General features: G+C 43.4%; 1 protein-coding gene across 1 annotated transcript in view; it reads left to right on the top strand.

Annotated features, from left to right (window-relative positions):
• Positions 1 to 24,741, top strand: part of TACC3 (transforming acidic coiled-coil containing protein 3) — a 1,197,606-nt gene that overhangs the window by 1,012,449 nt on the left and 160,416 nt on the right. The window contains exon 12 of the mRNA XM_044063460.1: positions 1,603 to 1,709. Coding sequence (XP_043919395.1) covers positions 1,603 to 1,709 — 107 coding nt within the window. The remainder of the gene's footprint in view (positions 1 to 1,602; positions 1,710 to 24,741) is intronic.

The following is a 24,741-nucleotide window of genomic DNA, read 5'->3' as shown; positions in this document are numbered from 1 at the left end:
TTCTGCAGCACAGAGTGATATGATGGTAAACATAAGTACCAATAAGTAGCCAGACAGTAGAATTTGGGAAGTCCAAGATGGAGTGTTAACTTTAGTTGAGGTAAAAGGAGACTAGATCATGAATGCCAGTTAAAATGTCCTTGGAGGGTTAATAATGCTTAATTCTGGTGGTAATCTTCAAATGAAAGCAGAATGATTTTTTTTCTGCAGTAGCCACCTGTTCCCAAAATGGAAGCTGAAGATTGAGGCCAACATTAAAATTTGCTTATCTTAATACAGTCTGCAACTTATTGATATTGCCAAGGCTTCCGTCTTGAATGTATTCCTACTTTAAGCAAATGCATAGCCAAATATGTATGGCATTCAGATTCCCAGTAAGGGAATGTACCCTCATGATATGCTCCTGATGTAAGGAGAGGTAACTCTCATCATAATAGTGGTGTGAATAACCCTTGCCTTATCTCTTTCTGTAGCCGCCCTTTGGACATGTCTGAAGAAATGAGACATTAGCCAGTGTAGAATAAGATAAACTACTCTGCAGAAGCACTTCATACTATGGTGTACACTGTCAGATGTCTGCAATCAGTGAAGCTGACCATTTCAAAATAGATGTTATCTCTAGCTAAAAGAGTGCTGTTAACTTGCCCTAATGAAGACGATCTCAATGAACTGGTGAGTGCAAAACATTGATAGGATTAGCATTTTTGTACTTGGTCTTGTGTGAAGAGAGAGTTTTGTGAATTGCTACTGTGACAGTGGCCAACCATAGGCTTAGGAGTTCCTTTATTGTAAAGCTGAAATGTGCTATCACTGCACTCTTTGTGCTATATCTTGATCTGTTCTCTGTTGGTGGATTTTTCAGAGTAGATGTTTTAGTGGAGCTTTTTATAAGGCACTGTAGTAATGTGGAGTTTGCTTCCAGAGAGAAGCAGACTGTGTGTATAGCATCACAGTTTCAGAAGAGCAATGTGTATATAGCATCCCAGTTTCAGAAGATGCAGTTTACTCTAATTCCTTTTTAAAATCTCTTGGTGAACATGATAAATCTTCTTGTTTTCTTATCTTGGTGATGCAAGCCACAAAGGGATGTACTGCACTTACTTTCCTTTATGTAACTCTCCCCCCGGAAGAATATTGCCAGCCAGGCCACTCGAGTTTGTGTGACTTAGTGTGAAGATAAATGACATTTTAGTCATCTGTGTTATGGTAAGCATCTTGCATGGCTATATTTTGTTTAAACAAGGAGTGAGAGATCTTGGAGCATACACCTTGTACATGATAGTTTTAATTGTTTGGGGAATAGATTCTTGCCCATTGTGGTGGAAGAGTACTCCATTCTTTGAGAAAATAAGATCCAATTGCTAAATATCAATTTGGACTTTTGAAACCGCAATTTTTAATAATTTCACTTTCTTCCCTAATTGATTTTTGTTGTGCAACCCCCTTTTTTAATGGGAATGTGGATGCTTCTAACATTTAAGTTAGATGTGAAAAGTGGTATTTGTAAAATTTTAAATATTGAAGCCCTCAGTACTTTGCAGTCTTGCTTTTTTGTGGTAGGATTATTGTTCCATTTAGTAATAATTAAGCACCCCCCCTTAGAATGAAGAGGCTTTGAAGAAGTGTGCAAAAGACTACCTTGCAAGAATTAAGAAAGAAGAGCAGAGGTATCAAGCGCTTAAAGCCCATGCTGAGGAGAAACTAAAATTGTGAGTACTTTTTTTACATTTGCCATTATGGCAGCTGGATAAAATTAAGTATGTTCTTATTGTGCTTGTTTTGATCATTGCCTTTGCTTAATGGGAACACATTCCTTTGTCTCTTAAACCACACTCTCTCCTGAACATTTATTTATATGTAATTTGCTCCTTCCCTTTTCTAAAGATTTTACTTTTTATCTCTTTAAACAATATTCAATATTTCAGTTGGTTTATATTTTGATTTCTGTTTCCTAGTAATTGATTTTTGGGAAGCCAATAGTATTAAACTTGGGGCCTTAATGTCTAGGCAGATGTTCTTCGTGTTTCACTGTTGCAGTCATTACATTTGGGTTATCTGCTTGCAGGTAGCCCTCAGTCGGCCTGATTAACAAAGTCTTGGGTCCTGCTTCGGTTGCTGTCTCTTCTTCCGTGACGTCAGGTTGTCAGGGGTATAAAACATGCAACCGATGTCATTACATCAGTCTTTCTTGACGTGCGGTGCCCGAAGCAGAAGCAGTTCGCATGTGCCAGTCGGCCGACTCCTGAAATTTTTGTTGTTTCAGAACAGAAGTCTTCAACTAAAAGCCAAGTACCCCGTTGGGGAAACTTTTTCTTGCTCTAAATTGATGCCAGTAAAAGTAAATAATTGCATTTCTTGTGGAAAGCAAATACCTCATAAAGATTTTCATTCGTACTGTATTTCTTGCCTAGGCCCTGACCACGATGTACCTCGCTGTCGGTTTTGTGCCTTATTTAAACCACAAACTATCCATCGTCAGCATATTTGCGCTTCTGAATTTTTTTGGTGCCCAGTTCAATTATCCTGATATGTCTTCGGTAAGCCATTCGTCTACCGACATTCCAAAGAAACGCAACGATAAAGACAGAGACAGGCCGCCCCTGATACCCGCTACTTCAGATTCGCAGGCCTCTACTGAGACCCATTCAGAGTCCGGTATGCTGTGAGATGCTTCAGCTGTGGAACCTGTGGATGTCGCTACCTTTGATGGGTCCAGAGTCGCTGTGCAGGCACAAGCTTCTGAGGGTGTATTCAGGTCTACTGACTTGCATATTAAACCAGTGCGATCTTCTTCTTTGAGGCCTAAAACTTAAACCATGCCTAGAAAACTGATGCCCAGACTGCATGGTCAGGCCTCTATGCCTAAAGAACAAATGATAAGAATGACTGAAGACCTTATTACTTTAATCAGGGGAAGCTAACCTTCCCCCTCTAAGAGACATAGGACTGAGTTTGCTTATGATACTTCTGACCAGGATTTTGAACTTTGTTTCCTCTGATGACCAGGATTTACCCTTATCTACCTATGAGGATTCTGATGCTGAGGACTCTATTCCCTCTGCTTTTCCCCCCCCAGAGGATTTATCTTTTGGTGAAACCTTGCATACTCTCAAGGAGCTTTTTCTTTGGGAAAAGTCAGGATTTCTCTGATTCTAAAAAGAGACTTGGGGATTTCTTTCTCCTGCCCCAGCACAGGCCTTTACCTATACCTCCTGTACTGGACATTGTTGATGCCTTTTCGGAATCTAGCATGGCCCCTGATTCTTTACCTCCTGCTTCCAGAAAACCTGATAGATGTTATAGGGTTCCTGACTCTCACAAGTTCCTTTTCAAAAATCATACTGCGGATCCTGAAGCCATTTCACAGGGACTCAAGGGCATTAAAGCTACTACTGCCAAAAATCCTGCCCCCTCTGATAGAGACTCCAGGGTGCTGGATAGATGGGGTAAGAAGGTATACACTTCTGCAACTTTGGCCATTAGGGCCTTGAATTGCCAGTTTCATATGTTAAAGTATCAGCTGCATATTATTGGATTGCTTAAACAGAAAATGATGTTGACTCCTGAATGTGCTGAAAATAATGATTTACAGGATTTCATGCATTTCTGCTGAACAAGTTGGTAAAAACATACATTGCAATGTGGTTTTGATTCTCTAGAGGCTTCTTGCTGGGCTGCTGTAACTGGGTCTGTACTTAGAAGGCATGCTTCGCTTAAGAAGCAATCCTTGCCAGATCATGTTAAAGCGAAATTACTGGATGGTCCCTTAAATCAGAGCCACCTGTTTGGCAACAAGGCAGAAGTTCTTAAAAAGATGGAGGAAAAAGCTAAATCTATGCTAACTATTAAAGACTTTTTACAAGTACAACCTCCAAGTTTTAGTAGGCATTGGCCTTCTAAGAATTGTTTTTTTTCCTGCCTCTTCCAGACCTTCTCAGTCCCCAAACCCAGATCCAGGAGAGCACCCAGGCTTGTGTCCCAGGGGACACATAGGACTAAGCAGTAGGGGGCCTCCACTTCCAAATTTGGGAGTAATAAAACTCCCCCCTATGGTAGACTGTCTCAATGACTTTTTTTAAAACTTCCAAGCACTTCTCAACTGACTGCCTCTTTGGGGGGAAAGATTGCGTTTCATGCAAAGAACTGGGGACTCATTACCCAGGACAAATGGGTTTTTAATATAGTGTCCCAAGGATACAGATTTCAGTTCCACACTTCAACTCCAAGCGGTTGGCCGGATCTACCTCCAAAGCAGTGGGAAGAGGCCCAAAAGCAAGTACACTCTCTTAACCATAGGGGCTATTCAATTGGTACCAGAAGAGAAAAAGGGACAAGGTTTCTACTCAAGATTTTTCCCGGTACCCAGAAAAGACTATTCATGGCGTCCTATCCTGGACCTGCCTACTCTAAACACCTTTTTGGCAATTCTAAAATTCAAGATGCTGACTCTTCAATTGCTTCCTATGCTAAGCAAAAATGCCTGGTTGGCAACACTAAATTTAAAGGAAGCATACCTGCATATCCCAATTGGAATCTTGCAGAAGATACCTACGCTTCAAAGCAGGATACACGCACTATCAGGTCTCTGCACTGCGCCCAGGGTATTCACAAAGTGCCTAGCTCCAGTCATTGCATTTTGCAGGCAAATAAATATTTAAATATACCAATACCTGGACAATTGTCTAATTCAGGCAGAAAACCAGGACATACTTTTGAATCTGGCTTTTGTACAGAGTGCGCTAACTTGTCTGGGGTACACCATAAACGAAAAGAAATCACACTTGGTACCCTGTCAACAAGTTATATTCCTGGGAGCAAGCTTGAATACAACTTCCCAAATGGCTTTCCTCATGCCAGAGAAACAAATTCACTTGACAACCTACTTCAAATAAGTGGTCACAAAAACCCTGCTATCTACAAGGCAAATACCACAAGCCTTGGGGTTCATGGCCTCCTGCATTCTTCTAATTCCATATGCAGGACTGCATATGAGGAAACTACAATGGTATCTAAAAAGCCTATGGGTGTCAACATTCTCAGGATCTAGAAGCAATGATTCCTATCATTCCTCGTCTATGCCAAGAGTTACTTTGGTGGGCAGAGGCCTGCCACCAAAACAAGGGACTACCATTCACACTACCCCCTGCCGCCCAAACCCTAACAGACGCATCAGACTATGCATGGGGTGGGTGCACCTGGCAGGGAAGTGCATTCAGGGTAAATGGAACCCAATTCAAATGCACCTTCACATCAATCATAACGAAATGTTAGCTGTACAGAATGATCTGATAGCCTTCAAGGACCACATTCTTCCAGGAGAATTAATGGTAAAGACGGACAACACCGCTGTTATGTGGTATATAAACAAGCAGGGGGGGTACACATTCTTACCCCCTCTGCAGACTAGCTATGGCATTGTGGAACACAGCCTTGAGCTACCAAGTACATCTACAAGCTAAATTCCTGCCAGGAAAACTAAATACACTGGCAGATGGACTAAGCAGAACCCTCATGGACCCACACGAGAGGAAACTGGAACCAAGGATTTTCAAAATGTTGACAAGCAATGGAAGAGCCCAGATATAGACTTGTTTGCCTCACCCCAGAACTATCAATTGGAAATATTTTGCGCAAGGACTCCCCACAGACAAGCTTGGAAAGTGGATGCTTTGTCCTTCAGCTGGAAAAACCTATCAGTTTATGCCTTTCCTCCTCTGCCTCTGCTCTCCGAACTACTACTAAAGATCAAACAAGACAAACCAAGGATGATTTTGATTGCACCAGCCTGGCCCCCTCCTGCGCAGTGTCACTGTTGGCCCCATGGCGCCTGCCTCAGACTCCTACCCTGATGTCTAAGTAGGAGAACTAGATTCTGCACCCTCAGCTTCATACACTGAACCTAGCAGCCTGGCTAATTACCTATGCTCTCCTTTACCATCCCTCAGTAAGCCAGTGATGGATGTCATTTTAGAGGCAAGGAGGCCTAGTACTAGAAAATCTTATGCTGAAAAATGGAAAAGATTCTGTGCCTGGAATCAATCTCAAGGGATGAGCACAGTAGTGCCCAGTTTACCTCAGATTTTACAATACTTAACTGAAATGCTTCACAGGGGGTCTGTCTTTTTCCTCAATAAAAATTCACACCTTAGACATTTCTGCTCATTATGACACAGAACCCTCCCCTCTTTTCTCTTCCACTGCTCAAGCAGTTCCTCAGAGGGTCCAAAAATCTAAGACCGCCCAGGAGAGCTCCAACTCCAGCCTGGGACCTTAACTTTGTATTGGAGAAACTCACCCTTCCTCCTTTCGAGCCAGCTGTTACTGCAGATTTAAAATTCCTTTCTTGGAAAACAGCTTCCCTTTTAGCCATCACTTCAGCAAGAAGGGTATCTGAATTACAGGCCCTTATGGCAGTGGAGCCTTGCATCATCTTTCATGCAGACAGGGTGTCCCTCGGGACCAATCCCTCTTTCATGCCAAAGGTGGTATCCAGTGTGGCCTTTCATTTGCCTACCTTCTTTCCTAATCCACAGAACAAAGGGAAACTGATACTGCACTCCTTAGATGTGCACAGACAACTTGGATTCTACTTGGACAGGTCTAAACCTCAAAGGAAATCTGAACTGCTGGTGACATTTGCTGCAGGGACAGAGGGGAAGGCTATTTCCAAGCGAACCATCTCCACATGAATAGGCCATTGCATTCACTTCTGCTGTAAGCATCATGGTAAATCCATCCCACAGGGGATCAGATCCCACTCAAGCAGGGCTGCATCTACCTCTACAGCCTTTCTCAGAGGCATACCTAACAGGGACATCCTAGAAGTTGCTACCTGGAGTTCTGTACATACTTTCACCAAGCATTACCATTTGCCAATTTTCTCTAAATCCAGAGCGGACTTTGCCACTGCAGTTTTGCAGGGCCTTATAGCTGGACCTAATGCTATCTAAATTCCTCCTCCCATCCTTAGCTTTGAGAATCTACCCAAATGTAATGACTGTAACAGTGAAACATGAAGAACATAGTTGTGTACACTTACCATAAATGTAGATGTTCGAGTTTATTCACTGTTGCAGTCCTGGTTACCCTCCCTCCAGCCCTCTGACTTTGTTTGGCTATACCTCTTCTCTCCTTTTCAATACTTAAAAGCTTTTTGGTATATTTGCTTTTTTGTTTGAGGTATAACCTTGTATATTTATAAATTTAATTGCTTCCCATTAGGGGGGCACCTGACATCTGGGGCAAGAAAAACTGATGTAGTGATGTCGGCTGCATGTTTTATACCCCTGACGACCTGACGTCACGGAAGAAGAGACAGCAGCCGACGCAGGACCCAAGACTTTGTTAATCAGGCTGACTGAGGACTACCTGCAAGCAGATAACCCAAATGTAATGACTGCAACAGTGAATGCACTCTAACATCTACATTTATGGTAAGTGTACACAACTGTACTTTCAGATCCTGTGTATCTGCTCAATGAATAATTTCCTCAGTTATAGCAGTTTTACTCCACCAACATTTCTGGCAGTGTACTTTAGTGTAGTTTTAAGATCTGCCAAAAACATTTCCAGCTACTACTTTCCCATCACACCATCTGCATTTTCTCTCTACCTGTGGAAAAAAATCTTTGATGTGTACTTTGGGTGAGGGGTGTAAAAATACCTGTGCAAATATCCTAAACCTTCTGGACTTTGCTGCATACCTTGGATCCATACATATGTCATTCCTTTGGGGAGAGAGACTGGAAAAGCAAATTACAATTTTTCTTAACCATCTCTGTTTGGTTATCATGCAATATTTTGTATGCCATACTAATTATTCCTTTTTAACAGATTCTGTTCTAGACTTTACTACAAACTCTACCAGAAATGCTCTTCCACATGGGACTCCTCTATCCCTTTCTCTTTGCTTATACTGTAGCAATTGCTGGTAGGGAAGACTATCTCCAACCTGCAGTGCAAACTTCTGCTTGGACTCTTAATGCATTTTCCCTATCTACTTTGCCGCAATATATTGGTTTATTTGACAGTTTTCTTTAGTAAATTTCAGCCCAATTTGCCTGTTATTTGTACCCCTACTTGCAGTCATTCATATTGGCAAAATTTTGTTTCTCCCTTCCTGTGTTGACTTAGTTCTTTGAATACTTTCTGCAACTTTATGAATATAATACTGTTTTTTATTCTCCTTATTGATCTTCCAAAATCCTACACTCTAGACAATCTCCATCATCCTTCATTTCCATTTTGATGTTTAACCTTCTGTTCGTGTTGTATATTAACTGTTAACTGTATATCTCTAAAATAGCCATAATAATTAGGTAGTCCTGAACCATCTTGTTCTATGGGGAGAATCAGCTTATCTTAACTCTTGCCCTGTTCCTAAATAAATTCCTTTGACTCTTAATTATTGCTCACAGCTTTTTCTGGTTGATAAAAATACCTGACCTGTATACAAAACTAAAGGGGCTAAAAACATTTTCACTATTTGTATCTTACTATCCATAAGAGCTTACAGTTTCTCAATTTTTGTATTAACTTTTTTAATATCTTCCTATATATTCTTAGGTGCTGTAACAATCCTTTTTAATGTGTACATCTAAATAATTAATATTGTGTCAGCATAAATATGGGTATTGCTGAAGCCATTAATGTGCAGGTACTTAAAACCAAGGCTATATTACAGTCCATTAATTTTATATCTCAAAAAGGCAAACCGTCTCAAAATGTTCCACAACAGAAAAGTGTCCTCCTGGATGTATCCCATGCAAAATACATGCAGGTAAAGCTATCTCTTCTTGATTACAATACAGGTTATAGCCTTGAACGTCTGAGTTTCTTGTTTTCTTTATTTGCTTTATATTTAGAACCATGGACAAAGGGGAAAGAGGACACCCCTGCCTGGTTCCCCTGTTCAAGCACAATTTATCAGAGAGGAACCTCTCCTTTCTTAATTCTTGCCACTGATCCTTCATGCAGCCTCCTGATTAACCCTATTGTACCAGCAAATGCTTCCATTGCCCCTGTCATAAAATCCCAGTTTATTTTACCTTATTGAATGCTCTCTGCATGAAGACACACGGACAACTGCAGTGTTTTCTTAAATTCGGATTCCCTGTGGATTATCATTGTTCTGTCAATGTTGTCAAATGTTTGCCTAACCTCCACAAAGCCACACTGATCCATAATCAATTTTGGGAACTCCTTTGCAGTTATCTTAGCTAGTATAGACATAAACACTTTATAATCATGATTTAAAACTGAAATGGATCTGTGAAGCTGGATATTTTTTGTGTCTTTACAATCTTTGGTTAATATAGTCTCCACAGCTTTCTTCCAAGATGCTGGTGCTATCCCTAATTTTAAAATACTATGAAACTAAGCCTTTCAGGTCGTCATCACTTTTCTTCCCTCCTAATTTCCAGAAGGAATAACATCTATTCCTGGAGACTTCTCTGTAGACTTGAACATATGTCAGTTATCTGTTCTCCTGTCTTAACTGTGAGGAAGATGAGGTTCAACAATTAACCTTGGCATGATTAAGTCTTCCATAATAATTCTCATTTGTGCTTTTTCTTGGATGTGATGTCATTATTCTTCTTTACGTGTGGGTCTTGGATCTGGCTTGGCCACCTTCCATGGAGTTGGACTTACAGGCTCAAACTACTTCCCTGCTCATAATCCTGTACATCTCGCCCAACCGCCTCATATCTCATTTGCCACTGGTGTGCCCAGACATGATTTTCCAGGCTCAGTAAGCATTACTCTCTTTTGATATCTTGTATAGTATTTTTCCTTCTAGGGGATCCCCTGTGTAGTTTTTGTGGTGCGTTAGGATTTTTCCCTTCTTGTTTCCTGCATTTTGTTCATGCTGTTCTGCCCTTCTTTCCTTTAAAACACAACTTTTTTTTTGTGCCATAGTTAAAATATTAAGGTGTTCTTTCTGGATGGAGAAGTCTACCGGTTTTGAAGTGCTCCAAGTGCGAGCAGAAGATTTTGCACTCTGATGCCCAAGATAGTTCTTTATTGCCAAGGCCAGTTCGCCTAGACTCTCCTTGCAACATCTGTGAAGGATTTTAACCCTAGGGCCTTGCAAGAGAGGAAAAACTTATATCAAAAGGACTTTTGCCTGTGTCTGCTGTTTTTGACGCCTCTGCTCCAAGGTCCTCGGATCAGTGTCTCTCCTTGATCCGGGATGTCACAGCCGGGTCTGAGGGGAGAGGGCAGTCTCCACTGCTCTCAATGAGTCTCTCTCCCTCAGATCTTCGGCCCTCTATAGCGAGTGTCTGGTTCTGTCCGGGAGTCCGGGCTCTGGTGGGCTGCCTCAGTCTTCCTCAGCAGCTTTTGGCTGTGGTGGAACTTGGCTGTATCTCTTCAGGACCCTCTGCTTTTCAGACGTTAGAAAAGGCATTCTCTGTGAGAAGTGTCGGACCCTTCGACTGCTACTCCACCCTGTGTTCCTCCTCTGGATTGTTGTCTTGGATCTACCACTGTTGCCCAGAGTCGACCTGTCTCAACGGACCCCCAAGCCCGCTCCACCTGAGGTGATCCCTTCCTCTTCCTGCTCCTCTCCTGAGTATCCCATGGAGGAGATTCCACAGAAAGAGGACTTGCAAAAGGTGATTCCGCAGAAAGAGGACATTTCCCCTATGGAGTCCCTCACCAAGGATACAGATTACGATGAAGTAGAGGGGCCCCCCAAAACGCCACCAGACAGTCTCCTTTGCAGATATATTGGAGATTTTGAAGATAAAGGGTGTCTGAACTTCCAAAATCCCCTCTTCTGAGGAATATGTATTCCTGGAGGCCATCAAGGTGGGACAGTCTACTTTTTGGGTTGTCCCCCCAGTGGACGCTGTCATTGACCTAGTCCCCATTCAGGCCTGGAAGGAGTCAGACATAATAGAACCAGTTCCTAAATGCCCAGAAAAGATACTCACCCCCGAGGACCTTGCTTTCTGGAGTAAGGGTATTCCTGTCTTCGCTATGGTGGTGGCAGAGCTCCACTGAGTACAGAATGGACAAGTTTGGGAAGCACACTTGTGTGTCAGTGACTTTTTCACTGAGGGCTCTCTATAACTTGGCACATTTTTTCACTTTCAGAGAGACTTTATCAAGGGACTCTGACTCCCTGGCGGAGTCTGTGCCTAAGGGGGGAGTTCAGTAGTCAGTATCACTTCTATAGCCAACTCCTCCATGAGGCTTATTTCGCACTCTGCGCAAGGTTCTTCCAGAGTAGCTGGCATTGGCATCACAATGTGCCGTCATGCCTGGATGCGGCAGTGCAATTTTGTTGAGCCCTTTAAGGCTTCGTTTGTCAACGCTTCCTTTGATGTGATGTATCCCTTTTTGGGCCATCTGTTAGAGATGCACTGACCCATTGCAAGAAGGCAAGACCTTGTGTGCCGTAGGGATCAAGTTTTCTGTGCCCCAAAGAACCTATTCTAGGAATCAAAGGGGTGCTACGAAAACTTGGTTTCTTATGTTTCAAGGTTCCTTGCCTGACCAAAGCAGAGAATTGCCCTCCAGAGGCAGAGGAGGAGTCTATAATGGAGATGCTGCTCTAGAGGCAGAGGCGTCTGCAGAATCAGGGCTGCAAGGAATCTTCTCGACAAGCCTCCTCAGCTCTCCTGAAGTGCTGCCTGACTGTCCTACTCTGGAAGCAGTCCAGGCGCATTTTTCTCTGCACTCAAGCGCCTGGACCTAAATCACATCAAACGCAAATTATATCCAGAGGCTACTACATTCCCTTTTCCCTTCCTCCTCCATATGTACTGAAAACACTCCCTGATGATCCACCCAGTCAGAGGAAGTTGGCAGTGGCCGAAATCACCACTTTGCTACAAACAAGTCATCCAAGAGGTCCCAGCCAATCAGGGTCCGGAACTTACTCCTGTTTTTTTTGGTACCAAAGAAAACGGTGAACCTGTGGCCCATTCTGGATCTAAGCAATCTCAATTTTCTCGTGAAGACGACCAAGTTCTGGATGTTGACAGTGCAGTCCATACTCCCATTGCTGAGGAAGGACGATTGGATGTGCTCGGTGGATTTCAAGGATGCATGCGTACAATCACACAAAAAATAGACAGGCATTCCAGAAGCCATCAGCACTTGCATCTGGGGGACAGTGATTTCCAATTTTGAACCCTGCCCTTTGGTCTCACCACAGCCCCCCCGGGTGTTTACCAAATGCATGGAAGAGATTCCAGCTCATCTACGACTGCAAGGGTCTCAAGTATTCCCGTATCTGGACAGTTGGCTCCTGACTGCCCCCACTCAGTGTCAACTTTGTTAGGCCAGGGATTACCTTTACCAGTTGTCTCATTTTCTAGGCATCACCATAAACGTGGATAAGTCACAGCCATTGCTGGCTCAGGAACTTAGAGTTCATTGGAGTACACCTGAACACTTCTACTCAAATAGCTGCCTTGCCCCAACATTGCAGCAACACTTTGAAGTCCCAAGTTCAAAATATTCTGCTTTCTGCATCTTCTACAGCCAGATTCTACGGGCTCTGAGATCTGTGGCTGCTGCCATTCTTTTGCTTCTGCTAGCAAGGGTACTGTATGCGCATTCTCCAATGGACACTGTTCAGTGATCCGTTCTACGCTGTCCCCTATCTGCTCCTATCAGGTTGACAGATATATTCAGATCCCTTCTAAGGTGGTGGATTCAAGCAGATCTGACTATAGGCAGACCAGACCGTTCATTCTTCCCTTACCCTCAGTCACTGTGACCATGGACACTTCCCATTTAGGGTGGGTGTGGCATGTCCAGGGGAAGATGGTCTAAGGCACCTGGAATCCGAGACCAGTCTGCACATCAGTGTCTTGGAGAGAAGGGCAGTTCTTATGTTTCAAACCTTTCAGGACATCCTCCCTCCAGGGACTATTGCTATTCACACCAACATGTCAGTTGTCTGGTACATCAACAAGCAAGGAGGAAACTGTTCGTACTCTCTCTGCATAGAGGCCATGCGAGTCTGGGAATTTGGCAGTCTCTTCAAACTACTTTCTTCTTGCGGCACGTATACCAGGGACATTCAGCGTGTTAGTGGACAGGCTCAGCAGGTCTATTCTGATGCCTCACAAGTAGTCCTTCAATCAATGTGACAAATGAGGTATTCAACTTTTGGGGTCTTCCCTGCTGCAAACTCTTTGCATCCCCTTACAACAAATGTGAGTTATTTTGCTCTGACTCCCCCTTCGGGGGGGGATGGCTCCCCGAGGGATGCTTTGGTCCATGATTGATCCCGAGGACTCCTCTGCCTGCCTGTCCTAGTCTTCTTTTGATCCCAAGATTTCTTCAGAAAGCCAAATGGTTGAAGAGCTCAGTAATCCTTATTGCCCCCTTCTGGCCTCATCAGGTGTGTTCCCTTTCTCTTGTCTCATCTCAGACATCCTCCTTGGATGTTGGAACAGAAACCGGACCACCTTTCCCACCTGATATTAGGAACCCACCCCAATCTCCCCACACACAAGTTGTGAACAATACAGTTTCTCCAGTTCTTATGAATGTTAGAGGCCCCAGGTTTTCTTCTTCAGTCAAAGCCATACTTTTGGCCTCTCAGAAACAATCTACTAAGAAGAATATACAAGAGTAAGTGGAAGAGGTTTTCCATTTGGGCAATCAGCAATAACATTGACCCATTTTCAGCTCCAGTTCCCTCTATTCTGTCATTCTTGGGATCTTTATATAAGGAAGGTTCTAGTTTTGTTACCATTAAACTAGAGTTAGTGGTTTCCAACTTTCATTCAGGATTGCCTTCAGAATTTCTTGCTTCTGCTGGGTTATGTTTCCTGAAAGGAGTTTTTCTTTTGAGGCTTTCCTATTAAACATTCTTTGCCTCCATAGGATCTCATTCTGGTTTTCCAAGCCTTAACCCAGAGTTCCTTTGAGTCGACTAAGGATTGTGACTTTGTTTGTCTTGGAAATCCGCTTTTCTTGTTACCGTCACGTCAGGAAAAATGGTTTCCAAGTTGCAAGCACTTTCCTCCAAACATTCTTATGTCATTTTCTACACGGATTAGGTATCTCTCCATACTAATCCTTTTATGCCAAAGGTGGCTATATCTTCCAATATCAACCAATGTATTCAATTATCCGTTTTCTTTTCTAATTACTGTAACAAAGGAGAATACCTTCTACATTCCTTGGATGTCTACAGGCAGCTTCAGTTCCTGTCCACAGGACAAAGGTGTTCAGGAAGTCTGAATAGTTTTTTTTTTTTTTTTTCCCAAATCATAGGAGTCGAGCTGTTTACAAAGTGACTGTTGCAAAGTGGATTACTAACTATACTGGAAGACAGTCTGCAATACGCTTGTCCAGAGTGAGAAAGACTGGAAGATGCTGTCAGCCGTCTGGATCCGCTTCTCTAACCCTCAAAGGTCCTTTTCCAGGAACCAGCAAGGGCAAAAGAAGCTGTGGTTCCAGAAAGCTCAGAAGTCCTGGAACGCTCAGGACATCTTCTCCCCCAGAGGCACAGGGGGACAAGGTGGATGCTGGCCCAGAGGCAGAGGGGGCCGAAGAACTTCGGATCACGGGAACCCTTTTCAGAGCGACCCACCCAGCAACCCTTAGGGTTTACCCGACTGCTCCTCTCTGGAGGCAGTCGGGGGGTGTTTTTCGATGCACCTAGCCCAATGGGAGTCCATCACGACAGATCGCTGGGTGTTTCGAATAATATCCAGAGGCTATTCTATTCCCTTCATAAACAAGCCCCCTTACACGAGGTGCCTCCCGGACATCCCACCCGCTCAGAGGGAGGCCGCGGCCTTGGAAATACAAAAGCTACTAGAAAAAAGAGCCATTCAGCAGGTGCCCCCAGATCAGTCCGGATCAGGCATCTATTCCAGGTTCTTTTTGGTGCCAAAAAAGACGGGGGACCTAAGGCCAATTCTCGATCTATCAACAATGAACCTGTTTGTTGCCAAGGAAACATTCCGGATGGTCACACTTTAATCCATCCTGCCCTTCCTGCAGGAGGAAGACTGGTTGTGCTAGTTAGACCTCAATGATGCATACTACCATATTCTGATGGACAGGTGATCCAGGAGGTTCCTCTGCTTTCGGCTAGGGGCCAGTCATGATCTGTTCAGGGTCCTACCCTTCGGTCTCTCCACAGCTCCCAGGGTGTTCACCGAGGTCATGGCAGTTGTAGCAGCCCACCTGAGACTTCAGGGCATTCAGGTCTTTCCGTACCTGGACTACTGGCTCCTCACCGTCCCCACCAGGCATCTACTTTTACTAGCCAGAGATTTCTTTCTCCAGATATCACCTCGGCTAGGGATTACCATAAATCTCAGGAAGTCTTCCCTTCAACCTGTTCAAGTGTTAGACTTCATAGGGGCGTGAATAGATTCTCGTCAAGCCAGGGCATTCTTAACCACAGACAGACTTTGTGTTAGCGCTTCTGCAGTCCTCTGCACCCCCTACAGAATTAGTCCTGAGAGTCTTAGGGTCCATGGCAGCAGCTATCAAGCTGATCCCTTGTGCTAGTCTGCATATGAGAATTTTACAGTGGACGTTGCAAGTTCAGTGGCAGATTCTTCATCAACCTCTAAATTTTCCGATCCCTCTGAGCATAGTGTGCAGAAATTCTCCCACGTGGTGGCTCCAATCTCGGAATTTGCAGGAGTGACCTCCCTTTCTTGTGCCCCAAGCCCCTGTGACCATGGACATCTCCCGCCTAGGGTGGGGGGGGGGGCATTGTTCGGGCAGGACTGTTCAAGGTACATGGTCTCAAAATTAGACCATTCTGCATATAAATGTTCTAGAGATTAGAGCAATCCTTTTAGTGTTGCAGGCCCTTCATGCTAATCTCCCTCTGGGAACTATTGCGATCCAGTCAGACAATGTCAGTGGTCTGGTATATCAACAAACAGGGGGGAACCAAGTCTTATCCCCTTTGTCGAGAAGCCATGAGAGTCTGGGAATGGGCGATCTCCACCAACCGCTTTCTGATAGCAATGCACATTCCGAGTTGGTCCAACATCTTGGCAGGCAAATTGAGCAGAACTATCCTTTCTCCCTACGAGTGGTCTCTGAACCCTTGTGTAGCGGAACAGATCTTCCTCAAGTGGGGTCAGCCTTGATGCGATCTCTTCGCATCACCTTCCAATGCAAAGTGCAGCGAGTTTTTCGCTCTAATCCTCCTGACGGGGGAAAGCCCAAGCAAACACTCTTTGTTCATGCTTGGCTACCTGGTTTTCTTCCGCTCATGATAAAGTTCTTACAGAAAGCTCGCCGTTTGGGGAGCAGATTGATCCTCATAGCCCCATTCTGGCCTCGTCAAGTCTGGTTCCCCTGCCTACAGTCTCATCTCTTAGCTCCACCTTGGATCCCATTCCCGATCTGATTCATCATCCCTCGGGAATGCTTCCTCCGAATCTAGACAGCCTGAAGCTCGCAGCTTGGCTGCTCCAGTGCCACTAGTTGCTAGGACTCCCGGTATCTCTTCTGTTAAATCTATCTTAGCTGCGGCACATAAATCCTATACCAGAAAAATTTACTCTAGCAAATGGAGACGCTTCTCCATTTGGGCTTCACAGAGAAATCTAGATCCTTTAACCGTTAAGATCCCAGCGGTATTAGACTTTTTGTCTCATATCTTCCAGCAAGGAGCCAGCTCTTCCTCAGTAAAGGTCCAGCTGGCAGCTATTTCTCATTTCCATGTAGGGGACAATTTAGGCTCTCGCTGCTGCCAGAATTTGTAAGACCTTTTTGAAAGGCACTTTTCTTCTGCGACCTCCTATTAAGAATCTGTCCCCACCGTAGGATCTAACTGTGATTCTTCAGGCCTTAGTTGCGCTTCCTTTCAAGCCCTCAGCATCAGTTGACTTAAAATTTTTGTCATGGAAGACTGCCTTTCTGGTAGCTATAACTTCAGCAAGGAGAGTGTCGGAGCTTCAAGCTCTTTGTATGAAACCCCCATATATTGTGTTTCATAAGGACAAAGTGTCTCTCAGGACTAATCTATCCTTTCTTCCTAAAGTTGCTTCGGAGACAAACATTAATCAATTTATTAATTTGCCTGTCTTTTTCCCTAATTTTCAGAACAAAGGAGAATACAAACTTAATTTGCTGGATGTTCACAGGCAGTTATGTTTTTATTTGCACAGGATGGCGGCCTTACGTAAATCTGATCGACTTTTTGTTAAGCCCTTTTTAGGGAAATCAGTATCAAAGGTGACTCTTGTTAGGTGGATTTCCCTTTGTATCTTACAAGCTTGAGAGCTTGGTTTACCAGTAGGAGTTCATGCCCATTCTACACGTTCTATGGCGACGTCTGCAGCATTTTGGTCTAGAGTTTCTCTGGATGACATTTGCTCAGCAGCTACCTGGGCGTCTTCTCACACCTTTATTAATCATTATAAACTGGATTTGGTGTCTAGAGGAAGGGCTTCCTTTGGCTCTGCAGTGCTCCGGAACATCCTTAAGGGCCTCCCAAGATTTTGGATAGCTGGGGGACTCTGTCCCACAGGTTGTTGATCAAATGAAGTTAACTACTTCACCATAACGTTCCATCTGAGTAGGTAAACTTCATTTGTCAGCAACCGCCCCTCCCTCCTTCCCTCTTACCTTGGCATTATTTTTGCTGAACTCGATGTTCGGAGTTTACGAGCTGGAGGTTTGTCCTTGGTTTAGGGATTAGTTTGTTGGTGTCATGTGTGGAATGGCAAACTCTATCTGAGGATTGGAAGGAGGTTGTGGTGCAGTATGGGTAGGGGGAGGAGCTTGGAGCTCGGATCTTTTTGCTTGGTATGCTGCCGGCTTGGATCCGTATCGGATCCGAAACTCACCGGTTGCTAACAAATTAAGTTTACCTACTCAGGTGGAACATTATGGTGAGTACATAACTTCTTTTTTCTTGTATTTTTGCTAACTGTTTTTGTCGAAAGTAATTATAGGTCTTTTATATAGATAGTTTCTCCCTCCTGTTTGTGCTATTTAATCTTTCATTTCTGTGATTGTTGGTAGTTAGCCGTCGTTTTAGTCGCAAGGCCTATTTTCTTTTCTATCCCGTTTGTCTAGTGTGTATTTTCTTTGTCAGTGATTCTTGGCTCATTTGAGTTAGAGAGCCAAGTGCCCACTTAAGTTAGAGGGTTTAACTGTATTTTGTTCCCTTAGCGTGTTTGTCTTGTTTTCCTTGTTTAATAGCAGTGCTAGATCTGTAAGTTAGAGAGCCTAGCACCCATTTAACTTAGAGGGTAGAGCTGTATTTGATATATCTTCAAATGTGCTGTGTGCTTAAATTATTATAGTGTGCTGTTAGGCCATATATATTACGTGCTTTTGTGGGGGGTTTTTTTTTTTTTTTTACTTATAGTATTTTTTATAGTTAGTGCCTTACATTTATAGTGTTTGTAGTTTGTACTTCCTTCTCCTGATGTCTAAGGAAAGTAGAGAGGAACCAACGCCATTTGGCTTTAAAAAGTGTAAGAAATGCTCACAAAAAATGTCTGTAACTGATGGTCATTGTGTGTGTGTATTGTTTGGGGGGCCATTCCCCTGCAGGAGTAGTCTGTCACACTTTCAGTTCCCGTGTTTTACAGGAAAGAAAGAAAACAAGTTAATAGTCAGAGGGCTTCTAAAAACTTCATTTTCTGAAGCTTTAGAAAGCCAGAGTACCGCCTGTAAACCTAAGTCCCCTTCTTCAAGAAGTGGCAAACCTTCAAAGAGACCATCTTCCTCCTCATCTGCTCATTCGGAACCACCTCAAAGTATTAAAAATTTCAGACAAATCAATCTCTTGGGCTCCACAGGACTTGGAACCGAGAGAGATCATTGAATTGGACAGGTCAAGTCCTTTGGATCCACAGCTTTCGAAACCGGAAGAGACTAGCTTTCGGAGCCAGTCCACTGAGTTTATTACTGGTCTTTCCTACCTTAAGACCTCCCATATTGGAAAGATCTGGCTCACATACCCTTTCCTCCAGGTCCTCTAGAAGCTTATCAGACAATGATGTGGATAGGGTGGTGCGCAAACCTGGGCTTTGGCTAAATTATTTCGGCTCTGAGCCAACCGGTTCCAGAGCCGACTAAGACAGTCTCATCCACGACGATTCCTCCTCCGAGCCAAGCTGGATCTTTGGAGCCTGAGTGCCAAGTACTGTTTGTTGTAGAATCTTTGGTTCCGATACTCGTCCAGGAGATTTCGGAACCATTGTCTGCTCTGACACCCTCTGTGCCTTCCGTGGGTTCTAGGAGCTGAAGCTGTTCGGTCGGTTCTGGGGGTGGGGTGCTCGGACCAGAGTCTCCTTGGTTCCAAGCTTACCTCTCGGAGCTTCAGCACGGGTGAGCTTGGCTCCTCCATTGGGCATGGAGCCGTTCTTGTTGGAGCTGGGGGGACCTGCTTTCGAGCTGATGAGGATTGTGCTGTCCCCTCATACAGGTCTATACAAGGGTACTGTTAGTCTTTTCCCTAAGGCACTGCCGTCTCTCGACACCATCCCATCTTCAGGCCACCGGAAATTCAGGGCCTCAGGTAGCCCCATTGGCCAAGTCCCACTCTCCCAAGACCTCTTTAGAATACCCTTCTGAGGAGGTTCCTCAGAAGAAAACATGCAAGAGGAAACATCTGGACTCACCAGATGAGTCATTCACATCAGACACTGACCTCGAGGAGTCAGAAGGGTCCCCATGGTCACCCACTGAAGATATCTCCTTTGCAGATATCTTAGAAATCCTGAAACAGAGAGGCGGCTGGAAGCCCATTAACCCTACTGATGAGGAGTCTGTGTACCTGAAGACCTTCAGATCTCAACCTTCAGCCTCCTGGGTGTCCCCACCTTTTGATGAACTAATGGAATTGGTTAGACAAAAGGCGTGGGAGTCATCGGACACTATGGGACCAGTCCCTAGGAGGCGACATAAATTCATAACCGCTCCAGCAGAAAAATAATTTCTTACTAAAGGCATCCCTGTAGATGCTATGGTGGTGGCAGCAGCCACCAAGGAGCAGCTCTCTGAAATGTCATCTAATCATCCACCAAAGGAGTCTTGAATGATAGACTTGTATGGGAAGCGTATTTTCTCGTCAGCGACTTTTACCCTTCAGTCCCTGAGCTACCTTACATACTTCACTAGGCTGCAAAGAGATCTCCTGAAGGAGTTAGGAGATGCTCTCCAAGGTTCACTAGCTGCAGGGGTGTCAGACAAAGTAACCTCTCAGCTATTCACCCAAAATTCCATAGTTAACTTCTCCATGAGGCTGATCTCCTATGCACCGGATGGAGCAAGCAGGGCAGCAGGTTTGGGAGTTTCCCTAAGGAGACACTCCTGGATGCGTTTGTGTAATTTTGCAGATCCTTTTAAGTCTACCTTTGTCAACGCCCCTTTTGATGGTTCCTCACTCAAGAATCTTCTACCAAGAGTGCTTACAGAAGTAAGTGGGAAAGATTCTCTATTTGGGCTAAAGGTCAGAATCTGGATCCATTTTCAGCTATTTCCAACATCCTTCTTTTCCTGGCTTTCCTTTTAAAGTCCATATGGCAGCTATTTCTAATTTTCACCTTAATGACGAACTTACATTCTCTGCTTACCTCTACAAGGCCTTCTTGAAAGGTGTCTCTTTGTTGCCCCCCACCCCCAGTCAAAGACCCATCTCCACCACAGGATCTTGCTTTAGCACTGCAATCTCTAACTAGGCCCCCTTTTGAGCCTGCTGCATCCTGTGACCTTCGATTTCTTTCTTTGGAAGACTGCTTTATTGGTGAATATAACTTCAGCAAAGAGAGCTCCAAGGACTTAAACCTCAGCACAGAAATAAATAGGACATGCTGGAGGGACAGATTCATATCCCAAGGGCTCCCCTCACTCTGGAACAAAATCCCAATCCAAGTTAGGCAGAGCCCCTCAATGACCCTCTTTCAAGAGAAATCTTACAAAATCCCAATCCATGTTAGGCAGAGCCCCCCAATGACCCTCTTTCAAGAGAAATCTTGACGAGTGGTTATGAGATCGTAGGTTTACCCCTGTGATCTCTTCTGTATCCCTACTAGACAGAGGCACAGTAAACTAACCTTAAAAGGGCTATCTTCTGTGACCTACTATACAGAACCACAGTCAACTAATCTAAAAGGGTGGCGAAAACCAAACACACACTGGCTAGGCTTATAAATGCCCTAGGGCAGATAGCCTAGTCATCATCATCATCATCCCCTTTTTCCCATTTACATGGGGTCGGGGTATCTTATTAACTGTCGCCAACTCTCTCGATTCACTGCCACTCTCCTGCCTTCTTCAACACTCAGACTGTCGCAGATCTTCTTTCACACAATCCATCCACCTCTTTGCTGGATGCCCTCACTTCCTCTTACCTTCTTCCTGTCTGTCCCAAATCTCCCTCACCAGATTGTCTTCTGCTTTTCTACACATGTGCCCATACCATCGTAATCTGTTCTCTTTGATCTTTTCTGCAATCGGAGCTACTTTGGCTTCTGCTCTTATGTCCTCATTTCTTCGCCTGTCCCGCAGTGTGCATCCTACCACCTTTCGCAGGCACTTCATTTCCATCACCTCTAGCTTCAGCTGTTCTGCCTTTACTGCCCAGGTTTCTGTACCATACAGTAGTACTGGTCGCACCACTGTCTTGTACACCTTACTTTTCAGCTTCTTTGGCAGTCTTCTGTCATATACATGTACGTAGCCTATACTAATTCTACCAATGTTTCTGGGACTTCAAACCACTGCAGTACTGCCCAGATCAGCTTTCTTGGGACCTTGTTCCAATAAGGCAGTATGCACATCAGTAATAATAAAGTTCTTCTTGAAAATAGTAGCACCACACAGTCGTGTTCACGAAACAGTCCAACAAGGTAGCTAGCGATAAAACTTTTATTAAAAATAATTAAAAGGAAATGTTGAGCGCTTTCATCTACGATAAGTAGACTTCATCAGAACATTTCTCCACTTAAAAATCAACTTTTTATATACATGCACATGTTGAATCATTTACATAATTACTAATGAATTAAATTCCTTAACTCATTAACTCTATAACTGCTACCTCACCTCATATTGAATGTTAATGCATTTTAAAGAACTAGAGAAACACACCTTAGCCTGCAAGCATACTTCCTATGACCAAAAAAAAATTTTTCTTCATAAATAACTAAGGCTCAGTCAACTATTCTCTATGCTTGTCACTTGGCAAAACTATAAAATAGCTATATGTCCCACTATATATGGTCAACTGAATATTCCTTGCTGCATAAAATTAAAGGGTGTGAATGCAATGGAATCGGGTAATTCTCTCATACCAAATAGCCTATTTCCCATAGATTTTAAAAATTATTATTTTCTAATATAGGCTTAATTGAAATGTATTCATTTAAACCTGGAATAACAGTTGCATTTAACTTAATTTGCCACCATACCTCTCTCTCTCCTAATTTTTTCTTAATGCATCCACCCCTTACATTTGATTGCACAATTTCTAATATGCCAAATAAAAACTTGTCACAAATCTTACTATTCATCAAATGCTTGCTTAATGCATTTTTGTCGTCTCCTTTTTTAATACAATAATGATCGTATATTCTATTGCGAAGACATCTGTCTGTTTTTCCTACATAGTAACATGCACAGTGTGTACAGGTGGCTAAGTATACTATATGAGATGTTCTGCAGTTCCCCTTTTTAAATTTTATATTTGTAGTATTTACATCCTGCAGAATTACACTATTCCTACCATCAATGTACTTACACTGGTTGCATGTTCCACATTTTTGTGTACCTGTACTGCTACCCTTACTTCTCAACATAAAATGTTTACTTTCAAATTCCGTCTTAAGGTTTCTTGCATTACTATATACAAATTTGGGTCTATTACCCATTATATCTAAAATATTTTTGTCTACACTAAAAATATTCCAGTGCCTTTAAATTATTGCCTTGATGTCATTAATGTTAGAACCAAATTCTAAAATGCAAGCTCCTGTGTATTTTGATATATCAGCTTCATTCAAAGTGTTGTTGTGAGTTGTAGTGTCAACTTCTTTCAATCCAAGAATGGCTGGATATTTGTTGTTTCTATTACTAATAATATATTGCCTTAAGTCTGTAATCATACTGTCAGGATATCCCCTAGCTGTAAACATATTACCTATAAGATCCAATTCCATAATTAAGTCGGACATTTCAGAGGTCATTCTAGCTGCTCTAATAAATTGACCTTTAATAATACTTTTTTTCTGTTTGTAAGAGTGGCAGCTGTTAAAATGTAAATAAGAGTTACTAAAAGTCTCCTTTCTGTGTATTCTTGAGATAAATCTTTCATTCCCTATAGTTATTTTAGTGTCTAAATAAGATATTGTCCTGTCATCCTTACTAGTAGTAAATTTCAAATACTCACTTCTAGTGTTTACATACTCCATGAATTCAACTAGTTTCGCTTCACCCCCATTCCATATCAAGAACAGGTCGTCCAAGAATCTAGTGTATAGATCAATGTACTTTCCCCATTCACTATTCAAAATATATTCATTCTCCCAATCCAGCAAGAATAAGTTTGCAAAGATGGGAGCGCAAGCTGCTCCCATCGCAACCCCCTTGCATTGCTTGTAGTATTCTCCTTCAAAGTAGACATAGTTGTGTTTCAATACTATGTCTACAAAATCTAATATTAGATTTTTCCTATCAGAATCTATAGAACCGTACATTTCCACACTATTACTGAATCTGTTCATCCCTTCCTCGATAGGAATGCTGGAAAATAGGTCCACCACATCGATAGTCACCAATATAATACCAGGCTTGCATAGATCCGGTGTTAACAGTCTCAAAAAATCCCATGAATCTCTTAATAGATGATTAACTCTATTATAACATGATTTTTGCAAGTTGCAGCCTGCCTTCCAGGACGCTCTAGTTGAGCTGTCGTCCAGAGTTCAGGGGAAGAGAGTTCAATGGTAGATGCTGCCCCAGGGGCAGAGGGGGTCCAAAAAATCAGGGCTGCAAAGAACCTTTCTGTGAGAAGCCTCAACAGTGCTTCTGAAGGGCTGCCAACTGTCCTGCCTTGGAGGCAGTCGGGGGTCGTTTGTCTTTGCACCTTTTGGCCTGGGAAGTATTACAAAAGATTGTTCAGTGCTGAACATCATTTGCAGGAGTTATTCCCTTTTCCCAGCCTCCTCCAGTCAGGAGATACTTCCCTGATGCACCACCGCATCAGAGGGAGCTAGTTCAGGAAGACGTGCGCAAGCTTCTTCGAAAGAGAGCCATCCAAGAGGGTCCCCCCACGACAACAAGAATCTGGAACTTACTCACTTCTTTTTGGAGCCAAAGATGACTGGGGACCTATCTCCAATCCTGGATCTCAGCAGTCTCATTCTCTGTCAAGAAGTCCAAGTTCCAGATTGTCCCTGTCCAGTCCATCATGCCTTTATTGCAAAAGGACAGTTGGATGTGCTCTTCCAGGATCTCCAGGACACGTACTATCATATAACGATACAGGTGCACCAGGAGACATCTCCGCTTTTGAGTAGGGGCCAGTTACGAGGTCAGGACCCTCCCTTTTGGTCTTACCACAGCCCCAGGGTGTTCAAGTGCATGGCAGCGGTCGCAGCTCACCTGAGACTACAGGGATTCCAGGTGTTTCTGTAATTCGATTAGCTCCTCATAGCTCCCATGAAGCATTGTCTGGCCACTGCCTCTCAGGACGTACTACAACTATTCGACCAGGTAGGCATTACAGTGAATCTTCCCAAATCCAACCTGATTCCATCCCAAAATTTGGAATGCATT

This window comes from Protopterus annectens, chromosome 2.part1 (assembly GCF_019279795.1).
Source record: "Protopterus annectens isolate FY-2018-M chromosome 2.part1, PAN1.0, whole genome shotgun sequence".
Lineage (NCBI taxonomy): Eukaryota > Metazoa > Chordata > Ceratodontiformes > Protopteridae > Protopterus > Protopterus annectens.
The sequence above is the reverse complement of the archived record's forward strand: the minus strand, read 5'-3'. Positions and strand labels throughout refer to the sequence as shown.